Consider the following 20,116-nt stretch of genomic DNA (forward strand, 5'->3'; position numbering starts at 1 on the left):
GCAGCAGAGATTAATTTTCACCGCTACAGGACATTCACATTTTGATAACCAAAGCTCCATTATGTCAAAGATGGAGTGTCGGTGACAGGAGATGGTGTTTTCATTAACGCCACAGTACAGGAGATGCTGTCTTTCACATATCCAGTTGTCAGGATGAGAAATCAGCAGCTCACAATACATAATATGAAAAGTTTTCTGATTACTATCAGACCACTTCCATGACTACTGAGCAAGTATTTAGTATAGCCAGGACCATCCCTCGGTATTTCAACTGATAGGATTTCATGCTACACTTGGGTAAACAAACACCATGCAGGGGAATTGAGTTTCCTCTCCTTAGGAGGAGATAAAGCTGCACACTTCTATTCTCTTTGGCTTCGATTGTCAACATATGAGGAGATCCTTTGTCCTAAAAGCAATGGGATAAATATCCCTGAAAGCAAACTAATGAAATCGCCAAACCATGTAAATATGAAAGTGTAACTTATGGTTGTTTTTTGTTGGCCACGGTGTTGTAAAGCATGCAAATGCTCTGTGTTCCTGCTGGTGGAGGCTGGAGGAGGTGGATTCCATAAATGGCCCCAGTCCCCGCTCCTGACTGAGTGATGGGAGAGTCCTCTGGATCTGAACAGCCACTCAAGGCAAAATACACTACGCATCTCACCTCTTCCCAATCAGTGGCGTGTTGCCATGGAGACGTCAGTTAAAACTCATGATTCGGTGGTCTAGCCTATGAGGCCCGCGTAATGAGCATCAAATGAAATGTTGTGCACACGGATGCTGCGCTGGAAAGCAGCAGCAAAGCGTCAAGGATGTGAGACGAATGACACATCCACGCCACTGATTAAATGTGAACCGCTGCCTCTGCTTCGGCTGAGATTCACAACTCAGATGCTCTGTGTCCTCATCTCCAACAATCGTTTTAATGATATGTGTCTGGGGTCCCTGTAAATAACTGCACTTATGAACCCTGTTTTTTGTTGTTGTTGTTTTTGTTTTTTTGACAAATTGGGAGTACATTGGTGACCTTTCCTCACCAAAAGTTTCACGAAATATCAGTTGACCTCCGGAGCTTCACACCAACCTCTACAGACAGTTTGTTCAGTTGTGTTAACATAATACTATAATTAACTGCACTCATTGGCTGGCAGCACGGCAGACCCTGGCCCCTCTTTTACATACCCTGGAGAGCCTGTGTGTATCTACTAGTGCCTTGTATTATGGTTTTGTCAGGATTGAGAAAAAGTTAATAAATATAACAGTTCATTTGAAAGAAGAACTACAGCACCTGTGAATTTTTATCATCGCTGCAGCTCGCATATTATTTGCCATCAAAGCTGTGTCATTTTTTTCTTCTCTGCAAATGTTTATGTGGTAACTGCATGGCATTGTTGCTTTATTTGTATGATGTTTTGCAATAAAAATGAACACCCATAAACACATTTTCTCGTAATATTAAACACGCCTTCATCTAAGGCCCATATGTTATCCATTCACAACTAAATGAATGATTCATGCTTGATCAAGGGGGCAATTTATGTGGCACATTTTATTTGCAGTGCTCGGGATTTTTATTTCTGCTAAGCGCATTGAATGACTTCTGTGTATGATACTGTGCAATACAAATACATTCCCTTGCCTTGGGATAGAAGACAAAGTTCTTTGTTTGCATTGTAATGGTTTATATATAATCGGACAAATGTTTTGTCACCGGAGGTTATTCTGTTATTACGTACTGTAAGTGCTATGCTTGTGTGTCAAGTTGGTAAAGCCTCACTTGCATTCATTAAAGACACTAAAAACAGAAAGATTTTAATATTTACCATCTCTGTCTAGACATAGACTGAACCAAAGATCTATTTTCTGCCAGATATACTGGATTCATTTTTAGTCTCTTTCATTATTGACGATATACTGTAAATGTGTTATTAAAGGAGGTTTTCCTTATTTCTCAAATGAAAGGGCTGACTTGCCTTCAGTTTGCTGCATCTACAGTTGGAGGTTAAAATAACTGGTTTTGAATTACAAAAGTTTGATCTGAACTCCCTTTGTTTTTTTTTCCACCAGTTGTGACACCACACTGTGGGGCAGTTCAACAGTTTTTTGCTTGAATGATGCAATTTCATCATGTCAAAAAGTTGGTGAAGCAGTGAGTCCCAGATTCATGCTTCAACAACGCTTCAATAACATCTCAAACTGCGAAAATCCATCCAAAAACCAGACCATTCTTGTTCTCAGAGATACCTCCTCTTTAAGGCATATTGATTGAACTTCTGAATGTTGCAACACTGAATTCTGGAGATTACATCCTTGATGGTGAGAGACAAAATCCCAGATTTTTCTTCTGCCAAGTAAGCCATGACACAAAATACATTTAAATGTGTTGCCCTCTGTGCTCCATTCCTCAGGGATGACCAAACCCGGCACTGTTTGACAGGTGTGAAGCTGCATGTTACATCTGCGCTTCCTCCTTCCCTTGAGGAGGAGCACGAGGGAGCCTAGTATGATCCGATATAGCAGCCTGGCTGGGTGGTCACGCAGACCCTGTGATAAATAGATTAGGTCCTCCACACCACTGCGCAGAGCCAACAAAGGCTCAGACACAATGTATCCCCACGGGATGGAGATAATAGCCTGTGAGAGCCAGAGGCCCAAGATGAAACCATACTGCCACATTAGGACCCACAATGCCATTCATCATGAAGTCCAATTACAGTGAGAAAGTTAGATCTCTATACTCGATGCAATACACCGCTTATCTATGCAGTTCAATGAAGTTATCATTCAGTCTGTAGTGTTAATACAAAAGCAAATTGCATATTACACTGTCCTCATGCTAAAGCTTAGCAATGACAGTGAAACCTGGTTAGGGAGCACTAATAGAGTAAAGCTCTAACATTGCTGCTTGTAGAGTATGATAAGGTAATCTATCATATGTGATGTTGTTTTACCTGCAAGCGCATTTTGCTATAGAAGTAACAACAAGTCCTGGCAACTGAAAAAGTCTGACTAGGGCCATTACAAAGACTGAAATAGAAACAGCGGTGAGCAGATTAAAAACAAATTATAAACCTGGCAGTGACAGCAGTGCACAGTGCTACAAACCATTCAGGGACTTGCTTTTGCTGTTACTTGAGTAGGATGGTAACTCCCACCATCCTAGAAGAAAGATGTATTATCAGTGGGGGAGGAGTGAGAGCTACTCAGATCATAGATCTTTATTTACAGTGTACATACTGTAGATTATAAAATGTACTATACCTTGATTAATGTAAAAATTAAGTTATATTGAGTTTTTGGATGATATAATAGAAGATCTAACTGGAAAACTGCATTTTTCTCTCATGTGCTTGAGAAATTTGGACTAAATGGCAAGACTATCCAGGGTATTAAAAAAAAAAAAAAAAAAAAAAAAACTCCAACCGCAAGGATAAAAATAAATTGCAGCCTGACTGATAGTCACAATGTTTATAGAGCCTCTGGCAGAAGCTGTTAGGCAGAATAAAGATCTTAAAGGGGTAAAAGGTCAGGAATGAAGAACATCATCAGGCTTTAGACGAGCCAGACATAAACCTCTGTGTTTAGTTAGTCAATCAGCTTGGGATGTTTGGCTTTTGGAAATAAATTGAAGTTGGATGTTTTACTTGCCAACCACAACTAATTAACAAAAATACTGTATTTTACTTTGGGGGATCTATAACAAGAGGAATCAACAGGCTGCATAGGGTAAACTACTGTATATGAAGGTGGACTAAGACATAAGGAACAATATTGTTCTAGTAGTGGCCTTAGGTGAATTGCAGTATGATTACAGGTGCACTAATCACTGATGAAGCAAATGGAAAAACACTAAATGTCATGTACAGGGGCAGGAAATTCAAAGCCTCATTGGAGCAAATCTGTAACTAGAGACTTGCTCTAACATTTAGATGCTGTCACTCGATTGCCATTGATCAGACTTCTTTGATGGATAGCATAGCTTATATCCATGGTTTTTCAGATGTTCAAACAATGGATTCCACATGCTATGACAGCATTATGTACTGTGACAAAAGATGGTAATGTAATGGCTTTCCAGCGGCTGAGACAAAACTATGCATTAAACAACAACATTAGCCATGGCTGTTTAATGCAGTTTTACTCAGATAATTGAAATTAAGGGCATTTTATGGCAAAAAAAGAAATGGAGCACCAATGGATATTAGCTAAAATGGGCTAATTTTAAACATAAAAAGATTTTACAATATGAAGAAATACAGAAAAATATTAACATTATTATCAGCATCTTAAAGACAGTGTAGGAGATATAAGACTTTATGTAAAGAGGAGGGTGAGGGGGTGGTGAAAGGAATTTGATATGAACATTTCAAACCCTGTAAGTTATTTCAGGGTTCAGATGAAATGGTCAAGACCCAGAGTCCACTTTAAAACATTACAAATTAGGAAATATATATAAAGGGGCTAATTTGTCGATGCTGTGCAAATTAGACCAGGATTAGGCTATTTACTGGTGCTCTATGACTAATGAAGCAAATGGAAAAAACTTGAACTGCATGTACAAGGATGGGAAATTCAAATCAATCCCCTAACTAAAGACTTGATTGACGTCAGAACTGACGTCAAAACTGCGGCTGAATCTGGGGACAATGAAAACGTTTAACACATTTTGAAAGTTACAAGTGGGCTTCAAACAACAGACATGTTTTACATCTTCAAACTACAAACTTCAAACTTTATTTATTTGTATAGCACCTTTCATACATATAAAAATGCAACACAAAGTGCTTTACAGTGTTAAAGAAAACACTGCTCCTTGATTAAGTTGCACCTCCAGCTAAACTTGACTGTGATGCATATGATGGTATTTAATGTTCTGTTGTAGGCAGAACATTTGTGGGCAGAACATATACTGAAACATGCTGCGTTGCCAGAAGTCAATTTTGCATAAGGCGCCATGGCAACTTGTCATGATGGCAGGGAGAAAAACTTGAGTCCCTGTTTTCACAGCATCACAGATAAGCTGCATAGTATAAGAGAACACAAATTCAAGAAGCTGACAGGTCACACAAGAAGTGAGATGCTCAAACAATGATGCCAGACAGCCCGATGGATGGTGTGCGTTTGCTGGACGAAAAAGAAAAAAAAAAACGTGCCTCATTTAACACCTCTCAAACTTTTCTCCAATCCCTGCCTGCAGCCATTAATGTGTCCAGGTCAGAGATATTGACAGGTGTGACACCTGCTATAAATTCACATTTCTTGGTTGAGGCTTTGATTTTACGTTTTTATTTTTTATTTATATACACATCACTTTTTTGATTGTTGGATTATTCATTCATCTTGTGAAGGCATAAAATACACATGAGCGCAGCAGATTACTGAAGGACATGAATTGCTGATGTTGTATAATGTCTTTTCAATCACTTTTGTGACTAAAAGGAAGAAATTCTAATCATATCTAGTTGCCATGTCCCTTTTCATAAAGTAAGCGACAGTCGAGTAAAACACAGTCAGCATTGTGTGCCTGAAAAAACGCGAACGTGTGCTCTGCACCGGACATGTGTAGCAAATACGCCTTTATACTTTGTACCACATTGTTAAGCAGCCTTTCAGACAGTCTGGTGATGCTGGCTGCCTTGCAGGGTAAACTCTCATCTTGCTGTCTGACAGACTGTCCCTGTATTGCTGTGCTTTGTGTCAGATATCTGCCATTTGTCTGGCATTCCTTAGGCTGCCTGGCAGCTCGCTGCTCTTGCTTGGCATCCTGGGAGGGATATTCTGCCGCCTGAGAGACTGTTTGTATGTTTAGCAACCTGTAATTAGTATCACCTTGTTCTTGCAGCCTTTCAGGAATCAATTGCAGTCTGGCAGGCCAATTCTGCCCTGTAGGAGTTTTCTCCAATGGGCCATATTTTAGTAGAGGCAGGATATCTCTGTAGGTGTATGTTCCCATGTATAATCACTGAAATGACTTAAATGGTATGACCATTCTGGCAAAGCAAAGATAAGGCAAATTAAAGGCATTCCTCCAAAATCATAGTTGTACAGTTAGCTAGCTGGCTGGCTAACATCATCATCATCATCATGTGTTGCAGTGTGCTAACCTCTCTGGCTTGGTTGATTACAAAAACAGGTGGGTAGCCAGCCTTGGGGAGGGAGGGAGCCTTACAGGCTTTACTGAGGGAATATCAGCTCCTTGAAATGCATGAGCAGGAGAGGAGGACTGAGCAACAACAGACACAACTTTGTTACCGCTTTTTAGTATGATATTCCAGACCAACTGCACCCTTTGATAGATCAGTGTTGATGGAAATGAAAAATTCATTAGCAAAATAACTTTGCAAACTTTGCAATCTTGTACTGAGTGAGTGAGTGGTGTCTCAGTATCATGTGAAAGAGAAACACTGACATTGAGTATTACTGCCTTAATTTAGGCTCTTTGCTGACATCTCCTGCTACTGAAAAATGGATCAATATACTGTATAAGTTTATTGATTCATAATCAAATTTACACAATCTTTCTGCTGATTAAATGACTCTGGTCTACAAGACAGTTTATAATCTCTTGAGCATTTAAAGGGGAACTATGCAAATCCGGTTGCCTTTTCGCTGTTTTGGTCCCTTTTTCTCTTTGCAGCTTCCCCTACAGTTTCAAAATGTGTATTTTTTCACTGTCGTAAAAATTCAGCGCTAACCCTCTTCCCTCCATGGAATCCATAGAGCAATGTCTACCTAGGTGGGTAACGTTAACAAGAGATTATGGATTACGGGGCGTTTTTCTGTCACAGTGCCATAACACAGTACATGTTTCTCACGAGACGAGATCTGGGACACCAGGTTGGAGGTGTCGGCCAAGAGACGCCAGGGGGAAGGCAGAGAGCCTCCATTCTCCCCGTAACAACTAATTTATCCACCACAATTACTCCGAAGCCGTTTAATTAAGGTGCAAATCTTGCATAGTTCCTCTTCACATAAACAAAACTGAAGAACATATTACTGCAATGGATTTACTTTCTATTTATTTGCCAGATAGTTTTAAGAGGCTGAGGGGCATGAGGGTACAGAGCAGCTAGGTTCCTACCTCGTGGAAGCACTACAGGCAGCTCCAACCAGCCACCATGTGCACCTGCAGCTAAGCTGAGCTCATTAGCTGAAGCTCACCAGAGGGGAAAAAACTGCTTTTCCACTCGCTGTGTGACTTGATGGGGCAGGGGGAACATCTCATGGGTGCAAAATACGGAAATTACTGAATCTGGACACAGCTGACTTTTCAAGTTTGAGGTTATTGATTGATCAGACAGTAGCTACAGTCCAAAGTCCCTGTATGCTGAAAATACGTGGTTCCAAAGAGAGAGACAGGCAGTTCTTATTCTTCTGTGACAGTTTCTGCTGTGGGTTCTTAAAACACGAGACTGTCAATTAGCAGAAAGATGATTCTTTGTTTCCCTTACACATGTTCCCTCGTGTGTTATTACTTCCACCAAGGAGGTTGTGTTTTCACCCCTGTCTGTTTATTTGTCAGCAGGATTACAAAAGTGCTGAACCGATTTGCACAAAACTTGGTGGAGGGATGGGGCACGGAGGAAGCCATTAAATTTTGGGGTAGATCTAGGGTCTTTACAACGAATTTGAAGTGAAATTCTGGTTTCTGTCGTGGCCTTGGCAAAGGGCTGTGTTCTCTGAATGCCCTTCAAGCTATTCTGTGCTATTTTAATGATAAAGCTATGAACGGTCTAAACACAGCCAAAAGTCATGTTTAAGTAATATGTGTCCCACAGTTTATTACACGGCTCTTGGAAATAAAAGTAGTGTAGTTTGTAATCAAGAAATCTATCTTTCATTAGATGAAAAGATTAACTGATCACTGCCTTTAGTGCAATGTTATATTTCAGAGAACCTGAATTATTAGATTCAGTCTTACTTGAGCTCTCATACTAAAGAACACACTTAGAGTCCAAGCAGTGCTAATCTCCCTTGCTGAATATATGTAAGATCACTGTTTATATTGCCCCATCCACACCAGATTAACAAATATTTGAACATAATAAAATGCATGTATAGAATAATCTTGTCAAAGAGAGAATTATTGCTCCTTGTTCTTTAAACACTGGGCCGATCTCTCAACATGAGAACATGGACAGGAGTTAAAAAGAGTTTTCAGAAGCCTGGCTGTGAGCCTATTTTTCATATCTTAAGAATTCACACAAAGATTGATGAAAAATGGATGCAAATGATCCTGTGAGAAGTGGGGGGGGGTGGGGGTGGGGATTACAGAATGAGCCCACATCAAGCTTCTCAGAACTCTCACATCTGAAGGCCCTGATCTGCAAAAAGGCTTGGCTTCTGTGGCTGCCAACCCCCAACACGCCGAGCCATGGGCTCTGTTCCCTCAGCCACCGTCTCAAGGTGACTTTGACACATTTGAAAAGGCTTATGAAGGTAACAGTGGCCAACAAGTAATTCAGATATCCCCTAGACCTGCCTATGAAGAGCATCTGCGTGTCTGGTGAGTAAGTGTGTATCAGCTTGTGTATATGTGAAGTTTACATCCAAGAACCTCTTGACATAAACCAAGCACACCGTGAGTTGCGGCAAGTGTCGGCAGCACCTCCCCTGCACAGTTTCACTGGTGCTCAGTCCTTTTTGTGTTGCGTTGGTATTCAGCAATCGCAAAGCTACTTCTCGCTTTTCTACAGCCTGGAACCAATGTTTGCAAAGTCAGACATTTTTAATACGCATTTGACTCCAAGGCAACTCAAGTTAACAAATAGGATAGCAGGCATCTATCTAAACAGCAACAGCATTCTCTCCAGACTGAGGTGAATGTTTGATGAGGAAAAGTCGAAGAGAAGCACATACTGACAAAAAAAAAAAACCAACCAAAAAAAGTGCTCTGTGATAAAGATGCAGAAATGGAACCGGAGCAGAGAAGGCAGCAACGGGGAAAATATATCTTTGCTCCGATAGCCTGTATCAGTCAGGTTCTGTCAACCTAATAAGAACATCATGGTCAGGCTGTGATGGCTGATAGCAGGGCTGCTTGATTAAAAACAGGCTGTGTTTCCACATGAGGTTCACGGCTAGCCTCTGAGGTTCATTTCCTTCTAAGGGAGTAGCCGAAAAGCTTGACACCAACGACACGTCCAAACAACCTACGAGAGGCAGAGAAGACAAATGAACCAACTATGGCATTGCAGAGCTCCTCTGGGCTTTTACAAATGACCCCTCGTATGCCTCCCAGTCGTGGCATATGTCTGCACCGTGTCTAATGAGTGCTTCTGATATGAGGAGAGTTCAATAACTAATGAAAGAAGAACCTTGTTCTCTTATTATAGCCCCCATGCCTGACACTAAACATTGTGTAATGTATTGGAAATTGCAGCAGCGGCCCAACACACTCTTATTAAAGAACAAGTTCAAAAAAGGCATTTGATAGACTCCACAGTGCCCGGTCCTCTTTAATGTTACGCTGGGATCATTTTGTGGGTACAGAGGCAAGAAGAGAGACACTTAATTAACAGGGTTTACAACAACACCAATCAATAGTTTTGTTGTCCACTGAGCACCAGCAGAGTCAGAGAACAGCTCGTCCACTTCAGGCCCTTCACATTATTCCTCACACTTGTGTAATTAGCTGATGATATGAACATAGCCAAAGCCTTACAACACTGAAACATCAAATCATCCCTCACAATGCATTATAATTCAACACATGTCTGACCAAATGTGTAAAAGGCGTAAAAAAAATCAAGAGGATTTGAGGAAACCTAACTTCACCATTAATAGCCCTTTCTACGCTTTAGGAATATCAGATTAACGGTACTGTAGGTGAGAGATGTAATCTGTCATTTTTGCAATCACGTCTTGCTTTTGACCTTGAGCACATCATGCTGTATGAGACAGTCTCATAAAATATCAAGAGTGGTATGTCAGCTACCATTTGGCCTCATTTATCAATCTCTTCATACCCTTTTTGTTTTTAAATTCTTGACCCCTAAAGCCGTAGTACTCATTTATTAACCTTATACTTTCAAGGAGAACAAACATTTATAAATCAGATGGGGTCTTGGCTGCATTTTAAATCTCTATCACAAGTATAACATCATATGTATCTACCATTCACATGCAGAATTTAATCCCCATATCTAGAGTGTAACGAAGAGTTGAGTTGAAATTGCAATAATCACTGGGCAGTTCCTTGCTTTTATATCGTGGACGGCGTTAAAAGGCTCAGCAGAAATGGAATGTCGGATTTAATTACCTCAAAATTATAGCAGCAAAAAAGTCAGACAAAAGTAAAAGGAGCCCAACGGCGCTGGTTAAATGCAAATCTGCTTGCTAATGACACAAAATGTAGAGGAGCACATTTTCACAACTACTGTAACAGTATGTAATTGCATTCTGATTTAATTACATAGTGCACCCTGTTTGGAATATGCTCTTAAGGCTCTCACAGCTTCCATAAAAGACTTCACAATCACCTGTTAGTGGTCCCTGAGAACATTTTTCTCTTTGCCTAGATAGAACTGAAAATGTAAATTGCGGTGCGCAATACTAATGTATCAAATTGACCTAAACATGGTGCTTTAACCATATGCACCAATGCACATCTAAAAAGTTGTGCATCAGTGCACAACATATCTTTCTGCCAAACAAACTAAATGCATAATTATGCTAAAAAGAAACAGCTTGTGTTGTTTATACATCTTGAGATGAGGTACTGTAGGAGGTAAGATGAAGAGATTTCTCATTCAGACTCGCATTAAGGACTTTCTCACATGGAGAATCAAAGATCATTAAGGTTACTAATACATTTTCTTCTTTAATGGCTTTCAAGTTTACTTTTATCAGCAGGCTGATTAAACTACACAAATATGGAGTGCAGTATTTAAGCACTGGAACCAAACAAGACGTACCTGGAATAGTTGAAGAGGCGGCTGTCCCACTGCTTGTGCTCCCCTCTGGGTGGAGAGTGGAAGAAACACGAAGTGGAGCCATCAAAGCGATTCAGGCCGTCCTCCGTGTTCTTGGATGCGTGGCTGTGGACGACGTCCAGCAGCACCACAATGCCCATCGAATGAGCCACGTCGATCAGTTGCTTCAACTCATCTGGGGTACCAAACCGACTGAAGACACACACGTAATTTGTCAGTGCAGTTAGCATCACATCCGGACCCTGTATTAATTCACTTGTAGTTCCACTCTCAACCTTTAATTCTCGTCCAAATGTCAAAGTTACCATTACTGTAGATGATAAACAGACCAACTCATCTTTACTACAAATAAAAGATCAACTGTGTGTTCAAAAAAATCTTTCCAATGACCAAAAATGTTCAACTTCCTTAACAATAAACCATAACCATGCCCAACTATATCCCTGAACCTTGACTTGCGCCCTCCTCAAAAAACTAAACCTGACTCAACCTGGGGACATGATGAGTAACAAAACTACACCGAGTCTGGAGTTTGTTTTGCTTAACATACTATCACAGTATCAGCAGGCCTACAATTTAGAAGCAAGTGCGAGAACACTGAATTTATATTTCCATTAGAATGTGTGTGTGATTCAGACTGTAGAGCAGTATACTAGTGTATATTATTTCACAATCATAATCTTTTTCAGTTATCTTAAGATCCATTATAGCCACACTGTCAAGCAAGGTTACTGACATTTTGTCATTTGATAGCTTTTATATAATATCATAACTCTTCAACCTTTTAATAACATCTAAAGGGTAATGTAGAAGACACTGTGAACTCAGAGGAGAACCAGAGAACAACTACATGTGTGCATAAACACCTCCATTAACAAACCCACACACACATCTTTGTGTGCAGTTCATTTTGTCCAGTAAGGGGTCTGTCTGTCCTTCCAGCTATCATCGCATCAGCTTCCTTACAAAACAGGACACATAGCAACAGTATTACCCGGCTTCCCGATACTCAACCGCTCAGGTTTTAAATGACACTGAGAAATCAATCATGGGTGAAATTACACCATATACATTACACTTTGGGTTTATACTCTACTCGAAGAAAAGAAGGAGGGATATCTGAGAGAAGATAAATACTCAGTCTAGTCTGCCTTTATCTACAACTCTCTGCACTGTCTGGATTAGAGGCAAATGTATTTATAGTGGGGTTTTTGCAGGTGTCAGATTTTCTAACCTTGATACAAGTTGAGTTGGAAGTTACTCACTTATTTTCATGTACCTCCAAATAAATTATTTGCAGTTGGATCAATGGCAGAAGCTGTAACCTGACTTAAAATGACTTGTGAAATGCTTGAGTTATAAGATGTAGTCTTGGTCAATTTGGAAATACCTAGGGTTACTGGTGGCAAAAACATTGATGCACACCATGCACCACAACACTAACCCTGTCATGAGCGACTACTCTTTCATTAGGACGAAGAAACTGCAACTGGAGCATCTATTTCCTGTGCAACTACACAAACCATTGGCTGAGAGGGTTAATAGTTTGTTTTGGTGAAGAAGACGGGCAACAGTGTCGCCATTGAAACACTGAACTCATGATCAAATATTGTCTTTCACATACTATGTGAAATGTACCAGCCTCTGTACATGCTTCTTGTAAATATCAGCATCTAAACCCTGTCACTAACAATTAAATTAAAAGACATTTTAAATACATTTATCTGCTAGTGCTGAAATAACTAGTAGAATAATATTTTTTTTTAAAGACTTTATATGCTTAATGCAGTTTCTTAACATGGCAACTATTCAGTGAAAGCCTCTGCATTATATATATAATTCATGCTCTGAAAGAAGCAAACATTTACCTGGAAGCGGCAAAGAAGCTTGTGACCTGATATCCAAAGCTGGCATAGTATGCATGCTCCATGATAGCCATCAGCTGAATACAGTTGTAACCTAAATACAAAAGGGAGATAGATGGAAAAGAGAAAAAGAAAAGTAACATTTTACTAATTTGAAAAGGTTTATCTCAGTTTCATGTCTTCGAAGCTTCCCAACTGGATTACAAGGCTAAATTTGTCTAACAGAGTGTAAACACTTCAGACATGAGCTGTGGGTAAACCACTAAATTATGTATGATCATGAAATATCTGTGTGTTATACTGCACGTATGGCAGCATGATACAATGTAGTTTGACATTCTGATACTTCTCTGTTATTATGAGCATTACATCCAATCTATTTGGATAGCCTCATTTTCTTAATAACTGGAGGGGGTATTATTCTCACCACCCCCCGATTTCTCTTAAAATAACACCCTCTGCTTAGATCATACATCACACAACAGTTAAAGATGCAAATTATTCTTATTAATAATTCTCATGTGTGGAGTTGGTTGGTCACACAGGTTAAAAAAGGGAAATGTTTTTTGCACTATGCAGTATTACAAATGTATACACAGTATAATTCTGCACATATATACAGTGTTCACAAAATTTTCACACATTTGACACAGCAAGCGTCCGGAAATATTACAACTTGATACTATTTGACCCATGACAGTTGTACAGTATATGAGAGCTTCAGGCATTTCCTTTTTGAAACAAGTTCTAGTATCCTAAAGCCAAGCCATGGCTACAGGGAAACACCAGCTATCAGAGTCAGGAGGTCATGTACAACATTTTAAAACGACCTAAGAAAACTGCTTCTATGAATAAGAGAACAACAGGCTTTTAAACTGCCACTGAGCACTCCAGAGGGAGGCCCTGTGGTTTTTCACTGTTGTGTGGTGCAGATTTATTTATTTATATCGCTGTTTCCTTTCAGGCTAGAGAGAGAGAGAGAGAGAGACGGAGAGAGGAAAGAAACTTTGGCTTCTAAAGGAGAGTGACAAAGCATCGGGGTGAGAGATAGTTTCTCTTTTTTAATATAAAAAAGAGAAACTTATATTAATGTGTATATATATATATATATATACGTATATATATTTACACTCACTCCACAGTCAAGAAAATGAAATGGCAGCCAAAGGCGACCGTCACTAGAGACGGTGGAATTTAGCCTCCTGGAGAATCCTATTGTGCAGATTCCCTCAGCTGCTGCAGGTAGATTCTTTGACAGCGTTTACCCCGGCAGTTTCCTTTCCCACTAAACAGGATGACACGACCAAGGAAACAGCATTTATCAGATTGCTCCTGGTTTTCTGTGCCAGTCATATCTGTGCCTATTAATAATGTCACTGCAGCAGGCTGTATTCAAATGCAAAATGATGATGCCACTTTGCGTATGAGCAAAACAAACAAAGACAGAGATCTGCTCCATAGGATAAAAGTTATGTTTGAATTTAGATTTTTCTGGGGCGGTGCGTGGCGCAGTGGTTAAGGCGGCCGCCCCATGTAAAAAAAAAAAAAAAAAAAAGAATTTAGATTTTTCTTTAATGATTTGATTATTCTATGAATACTAATCACACATCACAGTTAATGAATAAGAAAATTAAGTCAATAGTGAGACAAGATCACAAAAATAAAATGTTTCCAATATTTAGTCTGGGTTGTTCTGGATGAGAATTTCACATTACACTGTGTTTGATTAACTTCAATTCATCATGGAAAGACACAGCCCTGGTCCAGAGACCAACTGGAAACAGAAAACACATAAAAAAACAGACATAAAAATAAAGGCAAATTGAAAGAAATGCAATTTGCAATGGACCCACAGACAGTCAGGCTGACTTTGCCATTCATAACACTGTGGTGCTGGCATGACTAAAAGTCACACTTGTGCTTAATAGTATTGAAAATGTTCTAATTTATCTAATAATTAGTTAATGTTTTAAATTTTGCATTGCTGTCCAAACAATTGCTCAAGCACAATCTTGAAGCTCGCCTCTACATTTCTTTTATAAAACAGCCAAAAATAAATAAATGAAGTCAAAATTTTGCCAAAACTCAAACTCAGTATAATTTTAAGATAGTTTGAATTCTCACATACTGTTACATTCATTTCACAAATACTAGATAAGATCAGCCTACATTCAAGTTCATGTGTCCAAAATCTCCAGTGACAAAGCACCAAAACCCAAACAGACACAAAAAAGAAAGTCAAAAAGCATATCCCAATGTATCTAAAAATACCTTGTTAGATTGACTGTTATCAAACCAAATGTGACAGTTTTTCACGATATCAAATTTAGCTCATGTTGTCGCGCCTTAAACAGAGGTCTGTATAATTGGTTTTCCTGATAAAATGCAGGAAAAGGCCTTTTCTGCACTACTGGCTGTCTGAGTGCACATCATGAAAATGGAAACAAGTTGTCAGTTTTGGAGCCATGACTGCTGTGTGGTGTGACTTGTGCTGTGCTGTTCAACGGTCAGTGATCCCTTCAGGTCATGCCAGTAAACAGGATGTTGACTTGCTGATGCGGTTTTGTGCAGAGGGAGTGTGACAGGTCTGCCACAGAAAATACTGCTGGTGGAGGAACAGTGACACTCAGAAGAGCCAGGCACATGTACTGGGTTATGGAGCAGTGTTGACAGAGATGGCTCAGGACACTGGCAGTTATTTATAAAAAAAACAACAAAAAAAAACGCTCTTTTCCAAACACCATTTAGCTGGATCAGATTTGATGTGTATGTAGGTAGATACAAACATCGCCTATTTTAATGCTTCTCTTCCTGTGTTGAATAGATACAAAATGTTCTCAGATTAAGTCAGGAAAAGCTGGAGGATCACAGCAGGGCCACTGCAGCTGTGCACCTTTTTGTACAGACCTGAGTAGCTGACAAAATATACCAAAGGGGGGAAAAATAAGTGGGTAGCCCGTTCTCATGTCTTACCCAGATCTTTTATCTGAGGCAACACGTTTTTGGTGAAGTTGGTGTACGAGGCAATCGTTGGTTCTGGTGAAGCGATGCCCACGTGGGCCTCGTATATTCTCAGGCTCGTGGGTTTCTTTGGCCGAGGGTGAACATGCTGGAGAGGAAACCAGCGTTAGACAGAAAACCATGACAATACAACACCTTTTCCTACAAACTGGTAAAAATACAGTCATTTTGGTGAGTAATTACTGAGCACAGAGTGTGGGTTTTTTTTAATCTCTGCACCAATATCTTGCCATAGAGACTGATGATACTTCTGCAAGTTAAATATTAAAATATCTATGATTCACACTGCCAGAGTTACACAACGGGAGAGGGAATTGTTTCATACATAGAACAAATTTCCTGATGGCTACCCACCAGGCCTTGTGAGCCTGCTATCTGAAGTACATGATTGCCACTTGTAAATAAAGCAAATATACGGCTTGTGAGAGGACTCCTCTAATTAAAACAGTGCCAAATAACAAGCGATAAAGAAAGCAAGGTGGTCTTTAACAGCCTCTTGTTCTTTTGCTTGTGCACAATTGTGCTGAGCACTGAGATATGTATAGAGCCTCTCAAATCAGCAGGATTAAGCAGCTCCACAGCAGTTTTAGATCTGAGATGTAAGGCTGATTTCAGATGTGACCGTGTTCACATTAAGTCAAATCAGAATAGTGATGATAGGACCACAACACTGGAGGCCATAATAAGCTGACACTTAGCAAAACCATTATACAATGATTGTCAATTCACTTTCCTTTATTTTGTTAGTTGGTTTTTTTTCCAAGGAAACTCATGAAAAAAAGTTGCAATAAAGCTTTTACAATGAAAACAATTTATTTACAAGAAGAATGTCATGCTGTTTGTTTAAAAGGATAGGCTTGTTTTGAACTTATTTTCAGTTAAATGTTACCCTTTCTGGCACCCAAAATCTGTTCCTGTTGCAATGCTTACTGAAATCAGCCCCAACTGTGAGCACTTTTAAATCCAGGTTAAAAACATTTCTCTTTTCATGTGCTTACTATATGGCTGAGCTCTGGATTTGCAGTGTATACAAATCAAACTTTCATGCAGAAAATTCATATTTTATGCTCTATTTTAATCTAGCTTTTATTATATATACTATATGAAGAGTTCATTTGCAAAAGCAGATAACTGAAACATAAAAAATAAAGTTTTATTGAAAACAACACTTTGCAAAGAATAATTACAAAGCCTCAGCTCATTTTTTTCAAAATGGCACTTATCTGCTTTTGCAAATGAACTCTTCATATATATATATACAGTATATATATATATATATATTTTTTTTTTTTCTTATTCCTTGTACTTTCTTTATTCTTTTTTCTTGCTTTTAATTGCATGTTTAATGTTTACGATTTTTACTATTCTGGTTTATGCTGGGGTTTTTTTTTTCATTTCCATTTCTTACTGTTAAATGTCTTGTCTTTATGTAAACCACATTGAGTTGCCTTGCTCATTGCCATGCACATTAAACAAGATCCTCTTGCAATACTGACAACTCAGTATAGTAAAATAAACCAATTGCTTAAGTCATTGTGCTGTACTAGTATTTCATAAATTAAATTTTAACCAGAATTTTGTATTGACTATAAACAAATAAACTCCTTTTTCTATTCGAACATTCAAATACTAACTTACAATGTAAGGGTGAAGGGGATCATAGTGCACCCAGTCGTAGATGACGGATTTCTCATCCCTTGTCACGTATTTCGCCCATGGTGAGATCCTGTACAGCCGCTCACCTTCCTTAGTGTGAACAACCACCTGGGAAAATGAGACAAATGAGCACTATGTTATAGGAAGGGCACTTAAACAATGACAAAGAGAAGGGACATTCAAAAGACACTTCAGGCACTTTACATAATCTGAGAGGACGGGACACACAAGTCATCTAATAAGTCAACAAAGGATAGGCATGTGATAACACAATGCAGCACTAATATAAGAATCTGAACTGAAAAAGTACAGGGACTTGCTCTACAATAACAGTGTGCAAACTACTGCAAATGTAAAAATAAAAATAAAAAAAGTGCTGCAAAAGTGAAAAGATAATTGCACAAAGAAGCCAGAAATAACAACCCTCTGGTTTAAGGTCCTCTGTATATCTCTGTCCCTGAACGCATGGGACTTTAATGTCAGCATTTATTTACATCTTCCAGCCATGAAATGCTTACATCATAGAAACTGTGCTGTTGCTATCCATCCATTAAACAGAAAAGATGGTGCAGATTGTTCAACCAATAAACCAAACATTATTCAATATGTCAACACGAAAACCGGCCCTCTTCCAGGGAGCAGCTCCCTAAAACTATTACACAGGGCTCTCGGGGGCCAATGAGGACATAATATGGTGTGTAGAGGACAAAAAGCTACAGTATTGACCAGAGAACCTGTTGTGGTGAATCTAGATTCAATAGTAATTATGTTGTGTGCAGCTTCTCCATTGGTTTTAACACAGCCACTCGCTGGCCCGTCTTGAGAAGGGATTTGAGCCAGGCAGCAATTTAGAAAAATAGGAAATCTAAATCATTATCCTTTGCCTCTTATCTATTATGTCTGCAATTCAGGATTGGAAGGGGGTCAAATAAGTATAGTTTGGAAATCTAACTGACAAGTTACTTTGCCTCCATCAGTCAAATAAGAAAAGAGAAAGCCAGCGTGAGAGTTGGAAAAACCCACCCAGAAATCGATCCTGTAGTTACCCACAGTATGGGTTCACCCCACTTTGTCCCCTGCAGAAACAGGCATTAGAACCCAACTAATTCTGGCCACTGTTGTGAAGTAATGACTGTTCCAATGCCACCTGCCTGTGAGCCGTTGGCCAGACCACCCTCTGGGGTTTTTTCATTATGGCCAGGCCACCTGGGGGTTAGCTGCCTGGCTCCCCTTATGACATGCTTCAGAGTTTATAGGATTAGGAAAAGATAGTTGGATAAATGGACTGGCATAAAGCCTTGACAGAGCAGTGGTCCTTCAGACAAATTGGCCAGCATTAGGCACATTAAAGAAAAATCAGACTGCTGGACAGGCTGTAGGGTAGTGTGGACAGGAAAAAACAACCAAGAGCCAAGCACAAGAAAGTTAGGTGTGGAAGGAAACCCAGTCGCTTAGATGCCACTTGCGCTCACTTCTCTAAAGTCTTGCACACTTGCAACCTAAAGAGCTCATTGTAAATACTGTAACCACGAAAGGACACTGCTTGTTTATGGAGACAAATTGGGCCGTGAACAAAGGGGATGGAAGGGCAAGCTGCTCTACATGAGAGCGATTGGAGCTAAGCTTGTGCTTCCACGAGGGAGTGCTGTGGAACTAATTCTAAAGTGGAGCTCACAGCAAGACAGCCATTCATAGGCAGCAGGGGTGCACAAGGAAAGGCCAGGTGCCAGCATTTCCATCTGCTTCTTATCGTCCTTAGACTGACCTCCACTGACAATGGGAGCTGGGCAGGCTGTTCGGGGCGCAGGAGTGTGCCAACGATGACCCAGTCCCAAGGAGAGTGGCGCCGTGATGCCATCCATTCCTTGCCTGGCATCTCATTTCACAATTATTTCTCACCCATTTTTCTTTTTTCTTTTTTTTGGGGGGGAAACAATGCATAATGGGAGGTGTGTCTTGCATTTAACTCTGATGAATTATTTACAAGAGCTAAAAACCAATCATCTTCAACTACTGCGGCCTGTGTTCTGCACCGAGCAAACATGGCGTGCAGTCCTGAGGGACATATGCCGCAGATGGGAGTTGAAATAAAAAGCCATCAGTCGGGCTCCTCAGGTGTATCCAGCCTCCACTGTGCAGATTGTGTACATACAGTAATCTCCCTCCTGCGCGCTGTGAGTATGACATGTTGTTGACGGCGACATGCCAGGTTTTCATCGGGTTCATAAGACAACCACACATGACAGGGGAATCTCCCTCGCACATTACGGTGACAAGTTCCCATGCTGCCGCAGCACGCTGACACCTGCCGAGGGAGTGAAAATAGGCATGAAGATGTTCTGTTCTCTACCTTGAGTTTGGTGTTATGATTCACAGCTGGAGACTTGTCATTTTTAGGAGGCAGAACCAGTTCCCACTTGCCAAAGTCGTTCTTGGTGTAGGGGTTGGCAAATTTGTTCCAGTCATCTACAGGTGAACAGAGAGGATTTTAACACATTAGGTTAAGAGGTTTAGAAACATTAGTTCTGATTAGCTGTGTCCTGATCAAAGGGAGCCATACGACAGCTGCCAAGTCAATACATGGCTCTCTTCTTGTCTCTTTGGTGTAACGTGACCACAGATGTGACAACTAGAGAAAAG

At 40.0% G+C, this 20,116-nt stretch overlaps 1 protein-coding gene across 1 annotated transcript in view; it reads right to left on the minus strand.

Moving 5' to 3' along the window:
• gbe1b (glucan (1,4-alpha-), branching enzyme 1b) overlaps window positions 1–20,116 on the minus strand; it is a 94,523-nt gene that overhangs the window by 57,472 nt on the left and 16,935 nt on the right. The window contains exons 3-7 of the mRNA XM_083985238.1: window positions 19,827–19,942; window positions 17,459–17,584; window positions 15,773–15,908; window positions 12,803–12,893; window positions 10,917–11,126 (exon numbers count right to left, since the gene is read on the minus strand). Coding sequence (XP_083841364.1) covers window positions 10,917–11,126; window positions 12,803–12,893; window positions 15,773–15,908; window positions 17,459–17,584; window positions 19,827–19,942 — 679 coding nt within the window. The remainder of the gene's footprint in view (window positions 1–10,916; window positions 11,127–12,802; window positions 12,894–15,772; window positions 15,909–17,458; window positions 17,585–19,826; window positions 19,943–20,116) is intronic.

The sequence above is a fragment of the Trachurus trachurus genome (genome assembly GCF_905171665.1).
Source record: "Trachurus trachurus genome assembly, chromosome: 13".
Lineage (NCBI taxonomy): Eukaryota > Metazoa > Chordata > Actinopteri > Carangiformes > Carangidae > Trachurus > Trachurus trachurus.